Here is a 14,318-nt window from a genome sequence, read left to right as displayed (position 1 = left end):
CTGGCTTAACAAACTGCATCCCCCACAGGCCCTATTGATGACTATGACAACTTCAAATCACACGTTTATCCTTCGTGTTCGTATTGAACAGTACAATATAAACGAGATACAGGAATGTATATTTATCATTGATCATACATAAGTTTTAACATCTGGCGTCTACATGCGAATTTGCCTTGTGACTCCCAATCCATGTCCACATGTCCCCTTGCTCCCTGAAACGAAATTCCATCTATGAGGTCCTAAGTAGTCAAGCGCCTCTTTGGATGTTAGTCGACATGAGTGTGATTTTCTTATTTTTCTTTTTCTTCCCACCCGAAGAGGAGGCGGGTGTACTGGCCCCCTCAGCAGCTGATTGAGCGAGAGCCTCTCGCTCTTGCTGGGCCCAGAGCTCTTCTTCCCAGCCTCGAAGCCAACCATCAGAAGCGGCTGCCCGAGAGCTGGACGGCTGGGAAAGTGGTGCCACCGCTGCCGTGCCCCAGACTGTTCGACTGCTGGGCGGACTTGTTGATGAAGACTCCAAGCCCCCCTCCTCCGGAGGAGACATCTCAAGGCCTGAAGCGCCGCTTGCTAAAGGCTGAAAATCACGGTCAGAAAACGGAGGGTCACTGCTGCTACCAATACTGAGTCTTTTTCGATACGCAGAAGCCCAGCCCTTCTCGTTTTCTTCCCGCTCAGCACGGATGCGATCCTTTTCCTCTCGGGCCTCTTTATCTCGATTCCGCTTTCTCCGCCTGTCGGTTTCAGACTTGAATTCCTGCAAAATCTCGGGCTGAACGACATCGCGCCAATCACATTCGAGGAAGTTCACTTCGCATCCATAGGGGAGATGACCGAGATATTTGACCCTTTTTCGAAGCTCGTCGTCGACAATATGCCCAGTGGAGATTCGTTCAACCCGTGGTAGAATCGTGGCAGGGAATGAAGGATAATCACCAAAGGCGGCCTTAAGAATGCGAATGTCCAGCGGGGAAAGATAGAAATGAGGTAGAGCTTGATAGAAGTAAAACGGGTGTTCAGGGCCACGGCCAGTCCCAAGATCTCTCTTTTTGTTCTTGGAGCCGGTCGAGTTCAGGTCGAGCTGATCGAGCGCCTCAGTCGCACGCTCCGCATTGTGGGCAGTCACCTTGCTCTCTAGGGTTCCGTCAAGACCTTCGCCTTCAAATGAAAAAGTTTCTGCAGATGAGCCTTTGCCTGACTGTGCAGCATCTTGTAACGTAGAATTCATGGCAGCTTCGGCTTCCGATGGTAGGTTGACAAATCGTCGCTCAACATTCTCTGGAGGGTTTCCGATGCCATCTAATCTGGACTTCGCTTCATTGATGGCGGCAACTGCCTTCCTGCTCCATGTAGAATCGTCCCCAAACAGAAGTTCGTCTTCTACCTCTTGCGCTTGCAATCCGGAAATCTCTGCATCGTATTGGTCCTTCATGTAGTCCTCACCTCCCTTCATGATCCGCGCATAGTCGGCGACTTCAGCAACATTGTACCATGGAATATCCGCACCGGGAGCGATGTCTTCGGCCCCGTCTCTAGGCAGCGCTAGGGTGCTGCCAGGCACTCTTTTGACCAACCTTAAAACGACGTCGCCGCCTTCGACGGGAAGATCACCTTCTTGACCACGAAACCAACGCACAGGGCGTGCTTCGGAGATGTAGATCGAATCCCAGCAGATGGGACATTTTTTCCAGCGTGGCTTCTTCTCAGGCACCGGATGTTCCTCATCACTTGAATGCATGTAGCGAATGAGGCAGGGGAGGCAGAAGATGTGACCACATCGAGCCATGCGCGGGGCAACCGGAGTGGAGAGACAGATAGGACAACTGGCAGACTGAGTTTGTTCCGACACCAGGACTTGAAGAACTGAATCCCAGTCCAAGTGAACGTCGGCGTTAGCCGCCTGGGTGTGATAGTTCTGGGTTGCATTCACAATGAAACGGTAGTTTGCATGAACGTAGCGGGCCTTATCCACCGCGTGATAGCCGGAGCCCGGGCCCCAGGAGGTATAACGGCGGGCATTGCGGGGCGGAGGCTGATACTGAGGGCGTGGGGGAAGAGAGAAATTCATGAGATGCGTGATGGACGTTTGCCCCTTGCGGCTGGTTGAAGACTTCATGATGGCCTGCGTTGGCCGCACCGGTTAGTTCATCCAGACACCGCTAAATCTTGCCATGGAGGGCATACCGATTCACTGTAATCGTCATCATCTAACACTTTCGGGCGCCGTTGTCGCTGAGTCCTCCTCGCCTGATTGTTTCTGGGGGAGCTAGGGGTTCTCGACGTTAAGCCGGCCCCAAAACTGCCAGAACCTCCAGCGCGTCGTTGCGCGCTATTCTCAGATGAATGGTATGTCGCGGGGGCTGGCTGACTCGGAACATTCACCGCTTTGGATGTGGGAATCTGGCCAGGGTTGGACGACATTATTATGTGCAATCAAGGAGGATGGCGTGAAGTGAGGTTGACTACCTTCCTATAAAGGGGAAAATAGTGAGCGACGGCAGCGCATAAATGATGGGAGCTTGTGGGTATACTGAGTAGAAAGGTGAGGGAGGTTTGGAGAAGGACTGAAGATAAGATGAGGGTTATCAAGAGAACAATCACGAAGACCCCGAAGGGTAGCGCAAAGGAGAGGGAGAAGCACCAGAAACCTGAGGCTTCCCCTGTCGCATCAGAACAAATAGATAAAACGCGCAAGAAGAGAAGAGAGGGGAAGAGGAAGAAGAAGAGTAGGAGGGGGAGGGAGGAGGAGGAGTGAGGAGGGGATTCGGGACTCGGGAGGGGCGAGTATGTCATGTCTTGGCGGCCTGCTGGAGCCTCAGGCACGTGCCGACCGCCAAAAAAACATCATCTCATTCTCAGCTCCTCCCCAGCCAAACCCGCCTATTGCCCCCTCCGCTGCTGCTACTCCCACCCCGGGTGTTTTCCATTGTTCACCTACCTACACCCTTCCCCTCGCATCCCAAGATTTTTTTTTTCATTCTTAGAGCTACTTACACCTTTACACTGTCATCGCCCTAGGTCAGTACTTCATTTTCATTTGAGCTTCGAGTCATCGTGCTCTTCTCCGAGCTCTCTGGCGCACCCTCTCCGTCTTCTCGTCTTCTCGTCTTCTCGTCATCGCGCTGATCCCTTTCGACGCCTCAGGACTTCTCACCGCCAAAGAACCTCTTCACAAATTTTCTAGTCCTAGCTTTCAGACTTGGTTCTGAAAGTTAGAATGGCTGCTTAGACGGGTGCAAACCCCCCTCATCAGTCCGGTCTTTCTCTCACGATCTCGTATGGCTCCCATTGAGGCAACGCGTGGCTGAATCGTCAAGGCGACTTCCCTCTCCTCCAACTGCCTGGACAAGATGAACCACCATCTGCCCGCTATGCCCCATGGGCAGCCACCCATGCCGCCCACCCCTCGTCGACAACAAGATATTCCCTACACCGCAGGCCCTCCGAACATGCGATCTCCGCCTGCGTACATGGGCTTTCATCCCCATATGAACGGCCATCCTCCCCCGGCCGCATACACGCCCCAACAATATTCCCACTGGTACCCCTATCCTCCCATGCAGATGCCTCCCCGCCCATACCAGCATCCATATGGCCCGATGTATGTCGCGACCTACCCGCCCTCCCAGCCGATCATGGCGCCAGCGCACATCCATCCTCCGACGCTTCCTATGCAGCCCAGAACTTCAACTCCCCTGCAACCTACCATGTCTCCCGTTGGCATGGCGCCTGTTCCTTTAGCAAACCAGGCGCAATCACCCGCAGTTATTCCGGCCCAAGCACTGGCAAGTCCTGTTGTGCCTTCACCACCGCCTCCGGTCCCTGTTCAGGCCGAACCTGCCCCCAGAGAGCCATTCTGCCCACCGGTAAGCGCTTGGTTTCAATTATCATTATGCCGTTATCTAACAGAGGGTAATCACTAGCTCCCATGGCTGTCAGATCCTGAATCGCCTTTTCCTGCCAGAGCTCCTCGCAGGCGTCGCAAAGGCCGTGCATTCCAATCTTCATCGGCCTCAGTTGAACTCCCAGTGAAGGACGCCCAGCGGCTTGAACACAATGCGGGGCAAGGCGCGGAGAATGCGGAAAGTGTGCCAACACCCTCAGAGCCCCAGACGCCGACCCTATCTGTCGCCCCGTCGGTCGCGAATTCCACTCAACCCACCACTCCATCCTCGGTGACCCAGACCCTCTCTGGTCGCCCCCAGTCTCAGACGAAAGGACCCAAGTCCACTGCTCCGGTCGTTCCGGTCGTTCCTGTTGTTCCTGCTCCCGGAACTCCTCGCCAGGCTCTCAAAGACGACGCCGCTCGCTCTTCAGAGACGCCGAAGAGTACTAGTATCAGCGGCACTAGTGAAGTGACCGAGGAGCAAGAGCCTGCCGTCGAGAAGGCCCAGGAGCCTGCCAAGAAAACTCAGCCCGCTCCTGCAGCCCCTAAATCCTGGGCAGACTTGGTTAAATCTAAGTCCTTGGCTAAAGCAGCCGGTACCTCTGGATCTTCTGCTGCTGCGACCAACGGTGTTGTTAAGCCTAAAAGTGAGATGATCGCTGATGTTTTGATGAGCTTGGGAGAAGATGTTTCTCAGTACAGCGACAAAATTGGATTCCTGGAGCCCAGAGGCCTTGTCAATACTGGCAATATGTGCTACATGAACTCGGTAAGTTCGTAACCCACTCGCAGTCTATTCCGTAATTCTAACCGGGGAGCAGGTCCTGCAAATTCTGGTCTTCTGTGTCCCCTTCTACCAATTTCTGGAACACATTGGGCGAAGAGCATCACACAGCTTCACTAGTGACTACCCTATGATCGATGCATTGTTAGTGATGCCCGTTCCGCCGTTGTTTTAGATTCCAACTAGACTGACTTTATTCTAGGATCATGTTTATGAGGGAGTTTCGCGTCATTGATGCTGCTGACACAGAGGAGCAGTTGCGGCTTAGGCTGAAGGCCAATGAGCTCGAGCAGTATGGTGACGCTTTCATCCCGGAGTTTGTTTACCATGTGATCCGGCAGCTGCCGCGATTCCGTGACATGAGAGTGAGTGGTTTCCTCCAGAAAAAGAGAAGCGTCATATACTAACTCCGCTCGGTTAAAGCGTGGCCACCAGCAAGATGCACAAGAATTCTTAGGTTTCCTTCTGGAGGAGATGCACGAGGAGTGCAGCCGTGCTGCGAAGGAAGCACCATCTACCACCACGACTTCGAACACCGATGCGGGCAATGCAACTGAAGAATCTGATGGTTGGTTGGAGGTCGGCCACAAGCAAAAGGCAGCAGTCACACGCTCGTCTGGCGACATTTCCCAGGAATCCCCGGTCACGAGAATCTTTGGAGGAAAGATCCGATCCGAGTTCAAGGTTCCCGGCAACAAGACTTCTGTTACTTTGGAGCCCTACCAGCCGCTGCAGCTTGACATCGGGTCCCCCGAGATCAACAACATTATTGACGCTCTCAAGGGCTTGACGAAGCCGGAGAGCATCCAGGGAGATTTCAATTCTGCACGTGGCCCCAACGTCACTGCCACCAAGCAGGTTTTCATCGAAACCCTGCCCCCAGTCCTTATTCTCCATCTCAAGCGATTCCAGTACGACAGCGTCACCAACGGTACCCAGAAGATCTGGAAGCGGATTGGATACCCCCTTGATCTGGAGATCCCACGCGAGGTGTTTCCACCTAACAAGCGCAACGTCATGATGGCACAGGGCGGACTGCCCAAGTACCGACTTGTCGGTGTCATTTATCACCACGGCAAGAATGCCAGTGGCGGCCACTACACTGTTGATGTCCGCCGGCAAGATGGCCGTGAGTGGATTCGGTTGGATGATACTGTGATCCGTCGCGTGCGCAGCGAGGATGTTGCAGAAGCCGGTGGCGAGGAAGATCCTAAGGTCCTGGCTGCCGCGATGGAACAGCATAAGCGGGACAGCTCCAACGCTAATATTTTCGATCACATCGACCAGGATGACCAATCTGACAATGAGAGAGGATGGAGCCAGGTCAATGGCACGCCAGGCAAGAAGTCCGGCACCAACGGAGCATCAGCGCCACCTAGCGCCACCCGGTCATCTGCCGGACGTTATAATGCTCGTGACAACAAGGTGGCATACCTGCTCTTCTACCAACGTATTGCTTAGATCCTATAAGTGTTGTTTGGACAGATAAGAAAGAAGCAAGAACGATAGACCCAGCCAAACAACGATCAACACACCTTCCGACACTCCGGGACTAGGTATTCTCTTGTTGCCTCATACGAGGACAACCCTCAAGGACTGATATTCAGCCATCAATTCCAGGACCATGTCAAGGTTCAACTGGCAGACAGCAAACCACCAGCTGGCCACCAGCTGACCAGTAACCACGAGTCCGTGACCACACCTCCCACAACTTTCCAACAGCATAAGTCAGCGCGGGGACTGTTGGGCACGTTCCCTGCGACGACGGTTCGCGGTTCGAGACTTGTTTTGCTATTTTCTTTTCCTATGTCGCTGCTTATGGCGGGATTATCCCAATCTATTCGTATTGTACTGCGATATGCTTTCCTCTTCTTTTCTCTATCCTCTTTTTTTTACCTGTGGTTATCATGATACATTTTTCTCTCTCATTTTGTAGTTGATCCACCTCCTTCACGATCTTTTGCGTTTGCGGTGCAGTCCGGTGGGATGTCGCTCTGATATATACCCCAGTTTCCTCGCATAGCCCTTTTGTTTGCTCGCTGATGCAGATGGGTTCTTTTGATGTGGCGTGGACGGGTTTATTAACGACTGCATGAATTTCTTTTATAGACTTGTCTATCAAGAAGATCTTGATAGAGGGAAGAACGGAGGGGGTGGTGGGTGGGGGGTTCGGCCTGGCTTGGATGATGATTATGATGGGTTGCATGTGGGGGATTATCTGTTGCGATCAGACATTTAGGACTCTCTCTTTCTACTAATGTTGGGTGGTGTGGTATGGTGTATGCAAATCTGGGCGGCGGAGGTCGTTTCAAAAGAAGGATTGGAGTTACGACTTTAAAAAAGCGTTGAGAAATAAAATGCGTTTAGATAAGAGATACCATGGTTCTTGTAGCAGTAAATGGACAAATTTGACTTGGATATTTGAGGACAATGGTAGAGCGAAGTTCTCACTGTCTACTTGTCCTCGGCAATGGCCACCGCCGAATGCACACTCTGGTCTTCAGGCTGGAACACCTCCACCAGCTTTAGAAAGCTTTCCTCCTCGCTCGCCAGCGCCTGATCCGGTTGGTAACCCTTGTAGCGTTCGTGTCCAGTAACCACGCGCAGGATTTCCTCCACCTGCTCCGTCTTCAACGCCTTGCCAACTGCAGCCCCCGTGTCCAGACTCCACGGCCCACGCCACGCAGCATGAGTATCCGGCCGCACCAGGACCAAACTCGCTCCCCAGACGCGGTGCGCATGAGTCTCGTTGACCAGCCTCACCAGCTTGAGCGGCATGCCCAAGGTGGCGGAAACGGTGACAAACGTTCCCGCCGTAGCAGCAGCACAGCCATCCTCCCCTCCGCCGTGCCGTAGCGAGCCCTCCTCCTCCACGAAATGAACCAGACTCCACGCCGACCCAAACTCATCATAGATACTCCTCTGCTTCCCCAGCACCCCATCCCCGCTCACATCCCCCCCTCCACCCTCCAAGCCCCGCAAGAAAACATGAGGAACCCTACGCCCCGGCCTCGTCGAAGGAACATACCTCTCCGCCTCCCAGGCCCGCGCCTTCTCGACATCATCATCCTCATCCTCACCCCCCCAAACTCCAAACCACCCGTACCTCAAATCCAATTCCACCCCGCGATCCAGCGTCTCGGGCCCAGACCCCTCCAGAAACGCGCGGATCTTCTGCCTCAGCGCGGCGGCCTCCGGGTCGTCCCGCTCCAGAATGCCAACGGGGTCCGGGAACATCGCGGCCAGCTTGAGATGCTCGAGGAGGTGGCGGTGCGAGCGCGCCAGGGCTCGGATCATGGCCGGACGCCGGTCGAGGGTGTACGATTGCAGGAGCAAGGGCCCGCCGTAGAGGGTTGGAGATTGGGTGAGGGCGGCGAGGCGCCAGGCGAGGTCGAAGGCGTCGGCTAGGCCGCTGTTTAGACCGTATCCGCCGTGCGGGGGGGTGCGGTGGGCTGGTTTTGGTTTTGTGTTAGTTGGGTGATTATCGTAGTTTGGAGTAGGTGGTGTGAGGTGTTGGGGTTATGGAAGGTAGGCAGAAGGGGATATATCAGAAGGTGTAGTGCAGGAAAGGTAACGTGTGTAGTCCCGAGGTATAGGTGTACTTCAGCCTGGGAAGGGAAAAGGGATAGATAATCAAAACTCACCCGCATCACCCGCAAGCACGACTCGGCCACCTTCACTAAGATACGTTTCGGCGATACTGAAATTCGGGGTCCAGGCACTGTGCACCAGGATCTCGTCGATCTGGATCACCGCCTTCTGACTGGGAAGCGGGCCCCCGAGAGTCCGATACACCACGTCCTTCGGGTCGATCTCCTCACCCTCCGGGAGCAAGTGGATAGGGAAATGCGCGGTGAAGGTATCCCTATCGTCCTGGTCGAGGATGAACCCCCCGTTCGTGGGGAAGATATGCCAACAGCGGCCGAAGGGGAACGAGCGCGCCAGTTCCTGGGAGCGGAAGTGGACGAGGTAGAAGCGCATGGGCCTGGGCTTCAAGTCAATGGGGGGATCGAGGGAGGATTGAGATTGAGGGGAGGGAGAAATGTACATCGGTCCCCCGAGCATGCGGATGCCCGCAGCGTGACGCACGCGACTGCCTCCTCCATCTGTGCCGACGAGGTAGCGACTGCGCACGCGATGCTCGACACCTGTCGCAACATCGAGGAAGGTCGTCCACACCACCCCGGTCGTCGCGTCTTCGTCGTGGTGCAGGTACTTCCACCCCAGACGGAGGTGCATCGCCGTATTGCCGGTGTCCGCTTGCGCGAGGATGAGCTTCCGGATCCATGCTTCGAAGATGACTTGCGAGCAGCGCTGGCCAGGTTCGGCGGGTTGAGTGCCGTCGTTGGTCTGGCGGATGGACTCCCGCTGCGTGACGACGGAGGGGACGGGCTTGTTTGGCGCGTGAGTTAGTGGGACTGGGGCTGGATAGGGAACAGAGACAGAAGACGATGCGAAGTGAGTGTGTTGGGATTGAGCTTACCCAAGTGCCTAGGAGCTTGCTCTCTGGTCCGATGATCCGGGTCACGAACTGCGTGTCGAAGTCGGTGGAGACAGGCACGCTGTTATCCTGGGCGCGGTAGTCGTCGGCCAGACCCATAACGCGCAGGATCTCCATGGAGCGACAGTTGGTCAGATCCATCTTGGGCCATTTGGTGTTCTGGGTGTTCTGATCGGCGATGAGGAAGGGGACGTTGAATTGGTTGAGGCGGTAGGCCAGAAGCATGCCGACGGGGCCAGCGCCCACGATGGTGATCGGGGTGTCGTAGTCTTCTTCCATGGTCATGGTGTTGTGTGTGATGACATGAAAAGAAGGAAAAAGAAGGTGGGAAGCAGCAAGCAGGAAGCTGAAAATTGAGGGGTTCTGAAGAAACCGAGACACAGGTCACCGATCTGACTTGATCGGCCAAAATCATTCACTGTGATCGGCACAAGGAAAAGAACTATCACAACTGTCACCTCAATATTTTTTTATGCCAAGTACCTACAGTTTCTCCAATCACAAACCAGAAGATAAGGTATATACAGCAATTGTCCCCCTCATTCCATCTGCCTCACGTCAGCATCATGACACCTTCATGTACAAACATTCTTCTCAATACGATCTCCACTCCCACCCTACGCCCTCGTATCAATCTATGATCGACCAGCCACACAGCGCATTGTTGGCCAGTCCCCCACACCTCCAGGCTTCAGCTCCCCCTGCAGCCCCACCACCACACCTTAAGCCGCATTTTCAGCCTCATTATCATGAGTGACCAGATTCACCGGCCGAGCGGGTTCGTCCGCACCACCAACCCCGATTTGATCGCGCGGAGATGCCGTCGGAACCAGCGGGCGGCCAATCTGGAAAACTGTCTGCTGGGGTGGATCCCTGGACGTGGTACCAGCACCGCGTTTCCGGCCCCGACTGTGCGACAACTCTGAGTTGCGCGTCGCGGTACTATGGGTGAAGCTGATGTTTTCAATGGGGATAGGTTCTTGTTCTTGGGTCGCGCTGGTGCTGAGAGCCTGCGAGATAGTTCGGGGCAGATGGTAGCCCGCTTTAGCCAGCGGTATGGAGAGGCCGTGTACAACCTGCAGATTGGGTTAACAGAGCAGGTTTCCATGAGGAAGTAAGGCGTGACCGGAATAAAAAGTACGACTTACAATGCTGCAGATGACCAGGAACCACACAATGACATCGACTGCCTCGGAAAGCTTCTGCGCGTCTTCACGCACGGTGCCGTTGGCTGTAACTCCCTGCAGGAATTCCCGACACACCGACAAGTAGAAAATGGCTCCTACGCCGATGGGTCCGAAAAAGCCCACAAACCCCGCTTGGTACAGGTGCTCGATCTGGTGAATGTACTTGTGCATGGCAAACACAATCGGCATGCGACGGACGAGCAGAATCAGAATGCCCAGAAAAATCAACCGATAAATCGGAATGACACTGTTGTTGAGGAACGACGACCAGGGGCAGACGGCGCCAAACCACATGAAGACCGCCAAGTTAAGAAGCATATCGATAGTGGGCTGCAACGAGTCATCCATCGTCTCGAGTCGAAACCAGTCGCTAATCAGTCAGCACCAGCTGAATCGTCGGGAAAGTGGTCTCTTACTCTTGCGTAAACACATTACCAGCCACGAAGCAGGCAAGCAAATCATCGGTCCCAATCAATCCACAAGTACCGACAATGAACAGCTGCAACCGTAATCAGCAATGTACGCAATTCGGACCACACTCAAACCTACCGAAAGAGCGATCGCGAAAACGAGAAAACTCTCTCGATCCACGTAATGATGCTCCTCTGCCCAATGGAGCAGCTCGCGGGAGATCCAACCGACCGTGATGCCATAGACCACACTCAAGAGCACGGTATACGCCCAGGTCTCATAGAACCATAACCCTATGGCCTTCCCCGCACCACCACTGTAGGCCTCACCTCCCATCTCGACATACTTGAGCAGATACAGGCCGAAATACAGGAATGGGTACCCCAGGCCGTCATTGGCCCCAGACTCCGCGACGATGATGCGCTGCAGCGGACGGGGCACATGCTTATCGGCGAATTTCCCCTTGACGATCGAGTTGGAAAGCACCGGGTCCGTCGGGGTGATACAGGCGGCCACGACGAGGGCATGCAAGAACGGGAAATCCGGGACCATGGCCCAGATAACTAGACTGCTGCACATCCACATGGCCGCCATGCCCGGTCCCAGGAGCAGAGATAGACTCCTCCATTCCAGCTGCAGGTACCGTTTGGGGAGCTGCACCCCGGCTAGGACGAGCTGGACCCCTAGAACAAGCCGGGTGAAGTACATGGTGATTTCCCCCAGGTTCTGCTCCGACCCAAGGGCATACTCCTCGGGTCGAATGAAGTTGGCGGCATGCGGGGAGAAGATGACTCCGGCAAGCAAGGAGATTACTACGAGGTGTCAGTCTTGGGTTTGGCGCATCAAGTGTTGTCCAAGGAGCTGACGCACAGGCTTCAGATAGGTATAATCTCTCCTTGAATAAGTAGGAGACTAATCCAAAGAGGGAGATGAATCCTCCTAAGGTCGCACAGACTATGTTGAAATTGATCAACGATAGGGTAGGCATGGGTGGCAATCGGTCTCCGGATGAGAACTACCAGCTTTGAGACAATTTTGTCGCTATTTGTTCTTCTGAGCGTCTAAGTATGTAAGAGTCCACAAGCACGTGTTATTCAATCATAGCAAGAGCACTTCTAACTGCGTGGGGGTGTCCTTGGATCATTCGATTAATCGAGGATTTCGCAGCAGCCAGAATGGCGGCTGGTGGGGGGAAGCAAGCAGTGAGCGGGGTTTAAACTCGATGGCAAGAGAGGGTGACACAGAGCAAAGAGAGGGTAAGAGTGCCAAAGCAATCAGCTCAGGGAACGAGTGAGGTCCTGATGAGGTCCTGACGAGGTCCTAAATAGATATCGTGACAAGGTAATCCGGAGTGTGGAGTAAGGAAGAAGGAATAGGTTAGGTTTGAGGGCCAGTTCGGTAGTGGGAGGAAAGTCCCGGCTATTATTTTTTAAGGCTTGGCCAACTACTAACTATAGTACTCCGTACTAACTACTAAACTACCTAAAGCAAACTCCCATCCCGCTTTGAGCCTGACGTTTCTTGTGGGTAAGAAAGTAGGCCGATGTACCTACCTAGGTATGCACTGACCCATCCACATCCATGATGTGTTCAGAAATCAACATTTGGGCAGCTAAGCATCCAGTGTAGTCCATTGGTATCTCTCCCTCCAGGGGTATTCTGTCGGTGTAGAAAGCTAAATACACATTGAAGGTATAACGGAGTTACTCGAATGTAACGCAGATCAAGTATCACAACATCACAACAGCACAACAGCAGACCAGCTCGGAGCATAGTTCAATGCATCATTCCATCCAGGATTTAGCTGAGTAGATCCTCCATTAGAAATCGTCGTCATCGTCATTATCATCATCAAACAGATCATCCGGGATCTCTTTGGCTGCTGCTGCCATGGCCGCAGCCTTCTCGGCCACTCCACGTTGGGCGCCATTCACAGCCAGGCGGTCGGCAGCTTCGTTGCCCGGGTGCGAGCTGTGGCCTTTCACCCATTCGAATAAGGTCTGGACTTTCAGCTCGTTGCGCTCGTCAATTTTGGACAAAATCGACTCGACCAGATCTTTGTTGTCCACCGGTTTGTTACCCACTGTCATCCAATTATTCTGTCGCCATTTGCGATACCAGACTGTCACGCACTTGATGGAATACTGGCTATCTGTGAAGATGGTCACGTCCCGATGGCGAGGAGCAATTTCAAGAGCTCGAAGGATTGCAGTCAATTCCGCTCGTTGGTTTGTTTGACGGCTACCCTGTAGAGGCTCGGACACATTTCTGCTGAGTGATGAAGAGTTAGTGGAACATTGCGATCTTAGCGTGTTGCGGCCGGGAGCTCGAAAGGACACAGATGATATCTTGGTGGGTCACTAACCTTGAATCTCCTGGGCCGAAATATACGCCCACACCCGCTGAAGCCAGCGCTCTCCCGTTCTTGAGGGAACTACCGTCGGTGTAGATGCGCAACATCCCCGGGGGGCCATTCGACTTCAGCTTTGTGGCAGCCTTCTGATCCGCAGATTTGTAGATCACTTTCCCAGTGGTGGGATCCAGAAGCACATTCGGATCAAACCCGTCCGTGGTTCCAGAAGGTAAAGGTCCGGTTCCTGGCTCAAAAGCCACGCCATGCGCATCCGTCGGGACTGCGTCTGTCAGACCTGGCGCTCCCGATAACTTAGCGGCCTTCGCGAAAGTGGCGCTGTTTCCTTGGTCTTCGTTCACGAATGCCTCGGCTTCCTCTCTGGTCGCAAATTTCTTGTATCGCGGCTTGGTGAACCCTTTGATCTGTTCCTGCGCCTTTGACCAGTCGGTGTAGACCCCGGGCACTCTCCCGCGCTGGACGCCGTAATATCTGGGGGGATCGGAGCTTGAGTTGTTTCCGCCGCGACCGGCGCCAACGGTGGCCCCCGTGAGGAAGGCTTTCGCATCATCGAAAGAAGAAAATGCCTGGACTGGTATGGTTGTCAGTCAGCGACCGCGCGACTAGGGTCGTTCACGACTTACAAACGGCTCCCTTGTACCCAGTTACCTGGGTCAGGCAATCGGTCCAGCTGTAGTAAACCCCCGGCTGATAGCCCGCTTTGACGGCATAGTATTTCCCTACTACATTGCGCTTGCGTTTGGTACCTGCGGTGGATGCGGAAGAATTTGTTCGGGAAGAGGTGTTTGTAGCAAGCACGGAGGTAGGGGAAGAAGTGGAATTGTTCATGGCGTCCAGGCCGCCGTTCGGCAGATTAGAGAGCGGAGTGTTTGATACAAAGAATAACACAATTCTCGAGACGGGGATAAGGTCAAAGTTCAAGTCGCTTGAAGGAGTGTGGCGGTGGGATAACTGGCGAAATTCAAATCGAGGAACGGGGATTCGCAACCTGCAGCTCAAAAGGGCACCCCTAGGTCCCTGTTTCGGAGCTACAACACAAAGCCGACAGACAGGCGTGGTGGAATAGTATCCGTTGTATGAAGGACCGGTGGAGATGAGGCTCTCTTCTAGATGTTTAAAAATGTAAACTGAGGTTGACAAAGAAGTCCGGTGAGCATTGGGCGGTTGAAGGGGGGGGG

The 14,318-nt window shown here is 54.1% G+C and overlaps 4 protein-coding genes across 4 annotated transcripts; 1 reads left to right on the top strand and 3 right to left on the bottom strand.

Moving 5' to 3' along the window:
- Window positions 1-101: 101 nt before the first annotated feature.
- On the bottom strand, window positions 102-2,490 carry BO66DRAFT_396316 (RING-type E3 ubiquitin transferase MAG2). Its single transcript, XM_025648439.1, has 3 exons — window positions 2,467-2,490; window positions 2,185-2,400; window positions 102-2,122 (listed from the first exon to the last, which is right to left on the bottom strand). The coding sequence occupies exon 3, from the start codon at window positions 2,114-2,116 to the stop codon at window positions 251-253; it is 1,866 nt and encodes a 621-aa protein (XP_025498067.1). The 5' UTR covers window positions 2,117-2,122; window positions 2,185-2,400; window positions 2,467-2,490; the 3' UTR covers window positions 102-250.
- A 777-nt stretch (window positions 2,491-3,267) lies between these two features.
- BO66DRAFT_244529 (mRNA-binding ubiquitin-specific protease UBP3) lies at window positions 3,268-6,319 on the top strand. Its single transcript, XM_025642895.1, has 5 exons — window positions 3,268-3,866; window positions 3,924-4,655; window positions 4,708-4,814; window positions 4,873-5,035; window positions 5,094-6,319. The coding sequence occupies exons 1-5, from the start codon at window positions 3,351-3,353 to the stop codon at window positions 6,129-6,131; spliced, it is 2,556 nt and encodes an 851-aa protein (XP_025498066.1). The 5' UTR covers window positions 3,268-3,350; the 3' UTR covers window positions 6,132-6,319.
- An 805-nt stretch (window positions 6,320-7,124) lies between these two features.
- Window positions 7,125-9,312, bottom strand: BO66DRAFT_416029 (FAD/NAD(P)-binding domain-containing protein; the record flags this gene model as incomplete). Its single annotated transcript, XM_025649571.1, has 5 exons — window positions 7,125-7,592; window positions 7,623-8,122; window positions 8,315-8,655; window positions 8,719-9,062; window positions 9,154-9,312. 5 exons carry the CDS (start codon window positions 9,310-9,312, stop codon window positions 7,125-7,127), a joined length of 1,812 nt encoding a protein of 603 aa, XP_025498065.1.
- Window positions 9,313-9,855: 543 nt separating this feature from the next.
- Window positions 9,856-12,148, bottom strand: BO66DRAFT_475926 (putative Na/H antiporter). Its single transcript, XM_025653287.1, has 5 exons — window positions 11,640-12,148; window positions 10,908-11,581; window positions 10,775-10,857; window positions 10,320-10,728; window positions 9,856-10,247 (listed from the first exon to the last, which is right to left on the bottom strand). Exons 1-5 carry the CDS (start codon window positions 11,755-11,757, stop codon window positions 9,894-9,896), a joined length of 1,638 nt encoding a protein of 545 aa, XP_025498064.1. The 5' UTR covers window positions 11,758-12,148; the 3' UTR covers window positions 9,856-9,893.
- Window positions 12,149-14,318: the final 2,170 nt, after the last annotated feature.

Source organism: Aspergillus aculeatinus (assembly GCF_003184765.1).
Source record: "Aspergillus aculeatinus CBS 121060 unplaced genomic scaffold BO66scaffold_85, whole genome shotgun sequence".
In the NCBI taxonomy this organism is placed as follows: Eukaryota; Fungi; Ascomycota; class Eurotiomycetes; order Eurotiales; family Aspergillaceae; genus Aspergillus; species Aspergillus aculeatinus.
Note: the sequence above shows the minus strand (reverse complement) of the source record. Positions and strands in the feature narration are given on the sequence as shown.

Bases quoted from the DNA above. Each gene is read 5' to 3' on its own strand.
- BO66DRAFT_475926 (XM_025653287.1), bottom strand. From the start codon at position 11,757: ATGCCTACCCTATCGTTGATCAATTTCAACATAGTCTGTGCGACCTTA. The intron at 10,729-10,774 runs GTAAGAGACCAC...CTGACTGATTAG, and splicing joins GGTAATGTGTTTACGCAAGA to CGACTGGTTTCGACTCGAGA. The intron at 10,248-10,319 runs GTAAGTCGTACT...CCCAATCTGCAG, and splicing joins TCCTGGTCATCTGCAGCATT to GTTGTACACGGCCTCTCCAT.
- BO66DRAFT_396316 (XM_025648439.1), bottom strand. From the start codon at position 2,116: ATGAAGTCTTCAACCAGCCGCAAGGGGCAAACGTCCATCACGCATCTC.
- BO66DRAFT_244529 (XM_025642895.1), top strand. From the start codon at position 3,351: ATGAACCACCATCTGCCCGCTATGCCCCATGGGCAGCCACCCATGCCG. The intron at 3,867-3,923 runs GTAAGCGCTTGG...GGTAATCACTAG, and splicing joins GAGAGCCATTCTGCCCACCG to CTCCCATGGCTGTCAGATCC. The intron at 5,036-5,093 runs GTGAGTGGTTTC...GCTCGGTTAAAG, and splicing joins CGCGATTCCGTGACATGAGA to CGTGGCCACCAGCAAGATGC.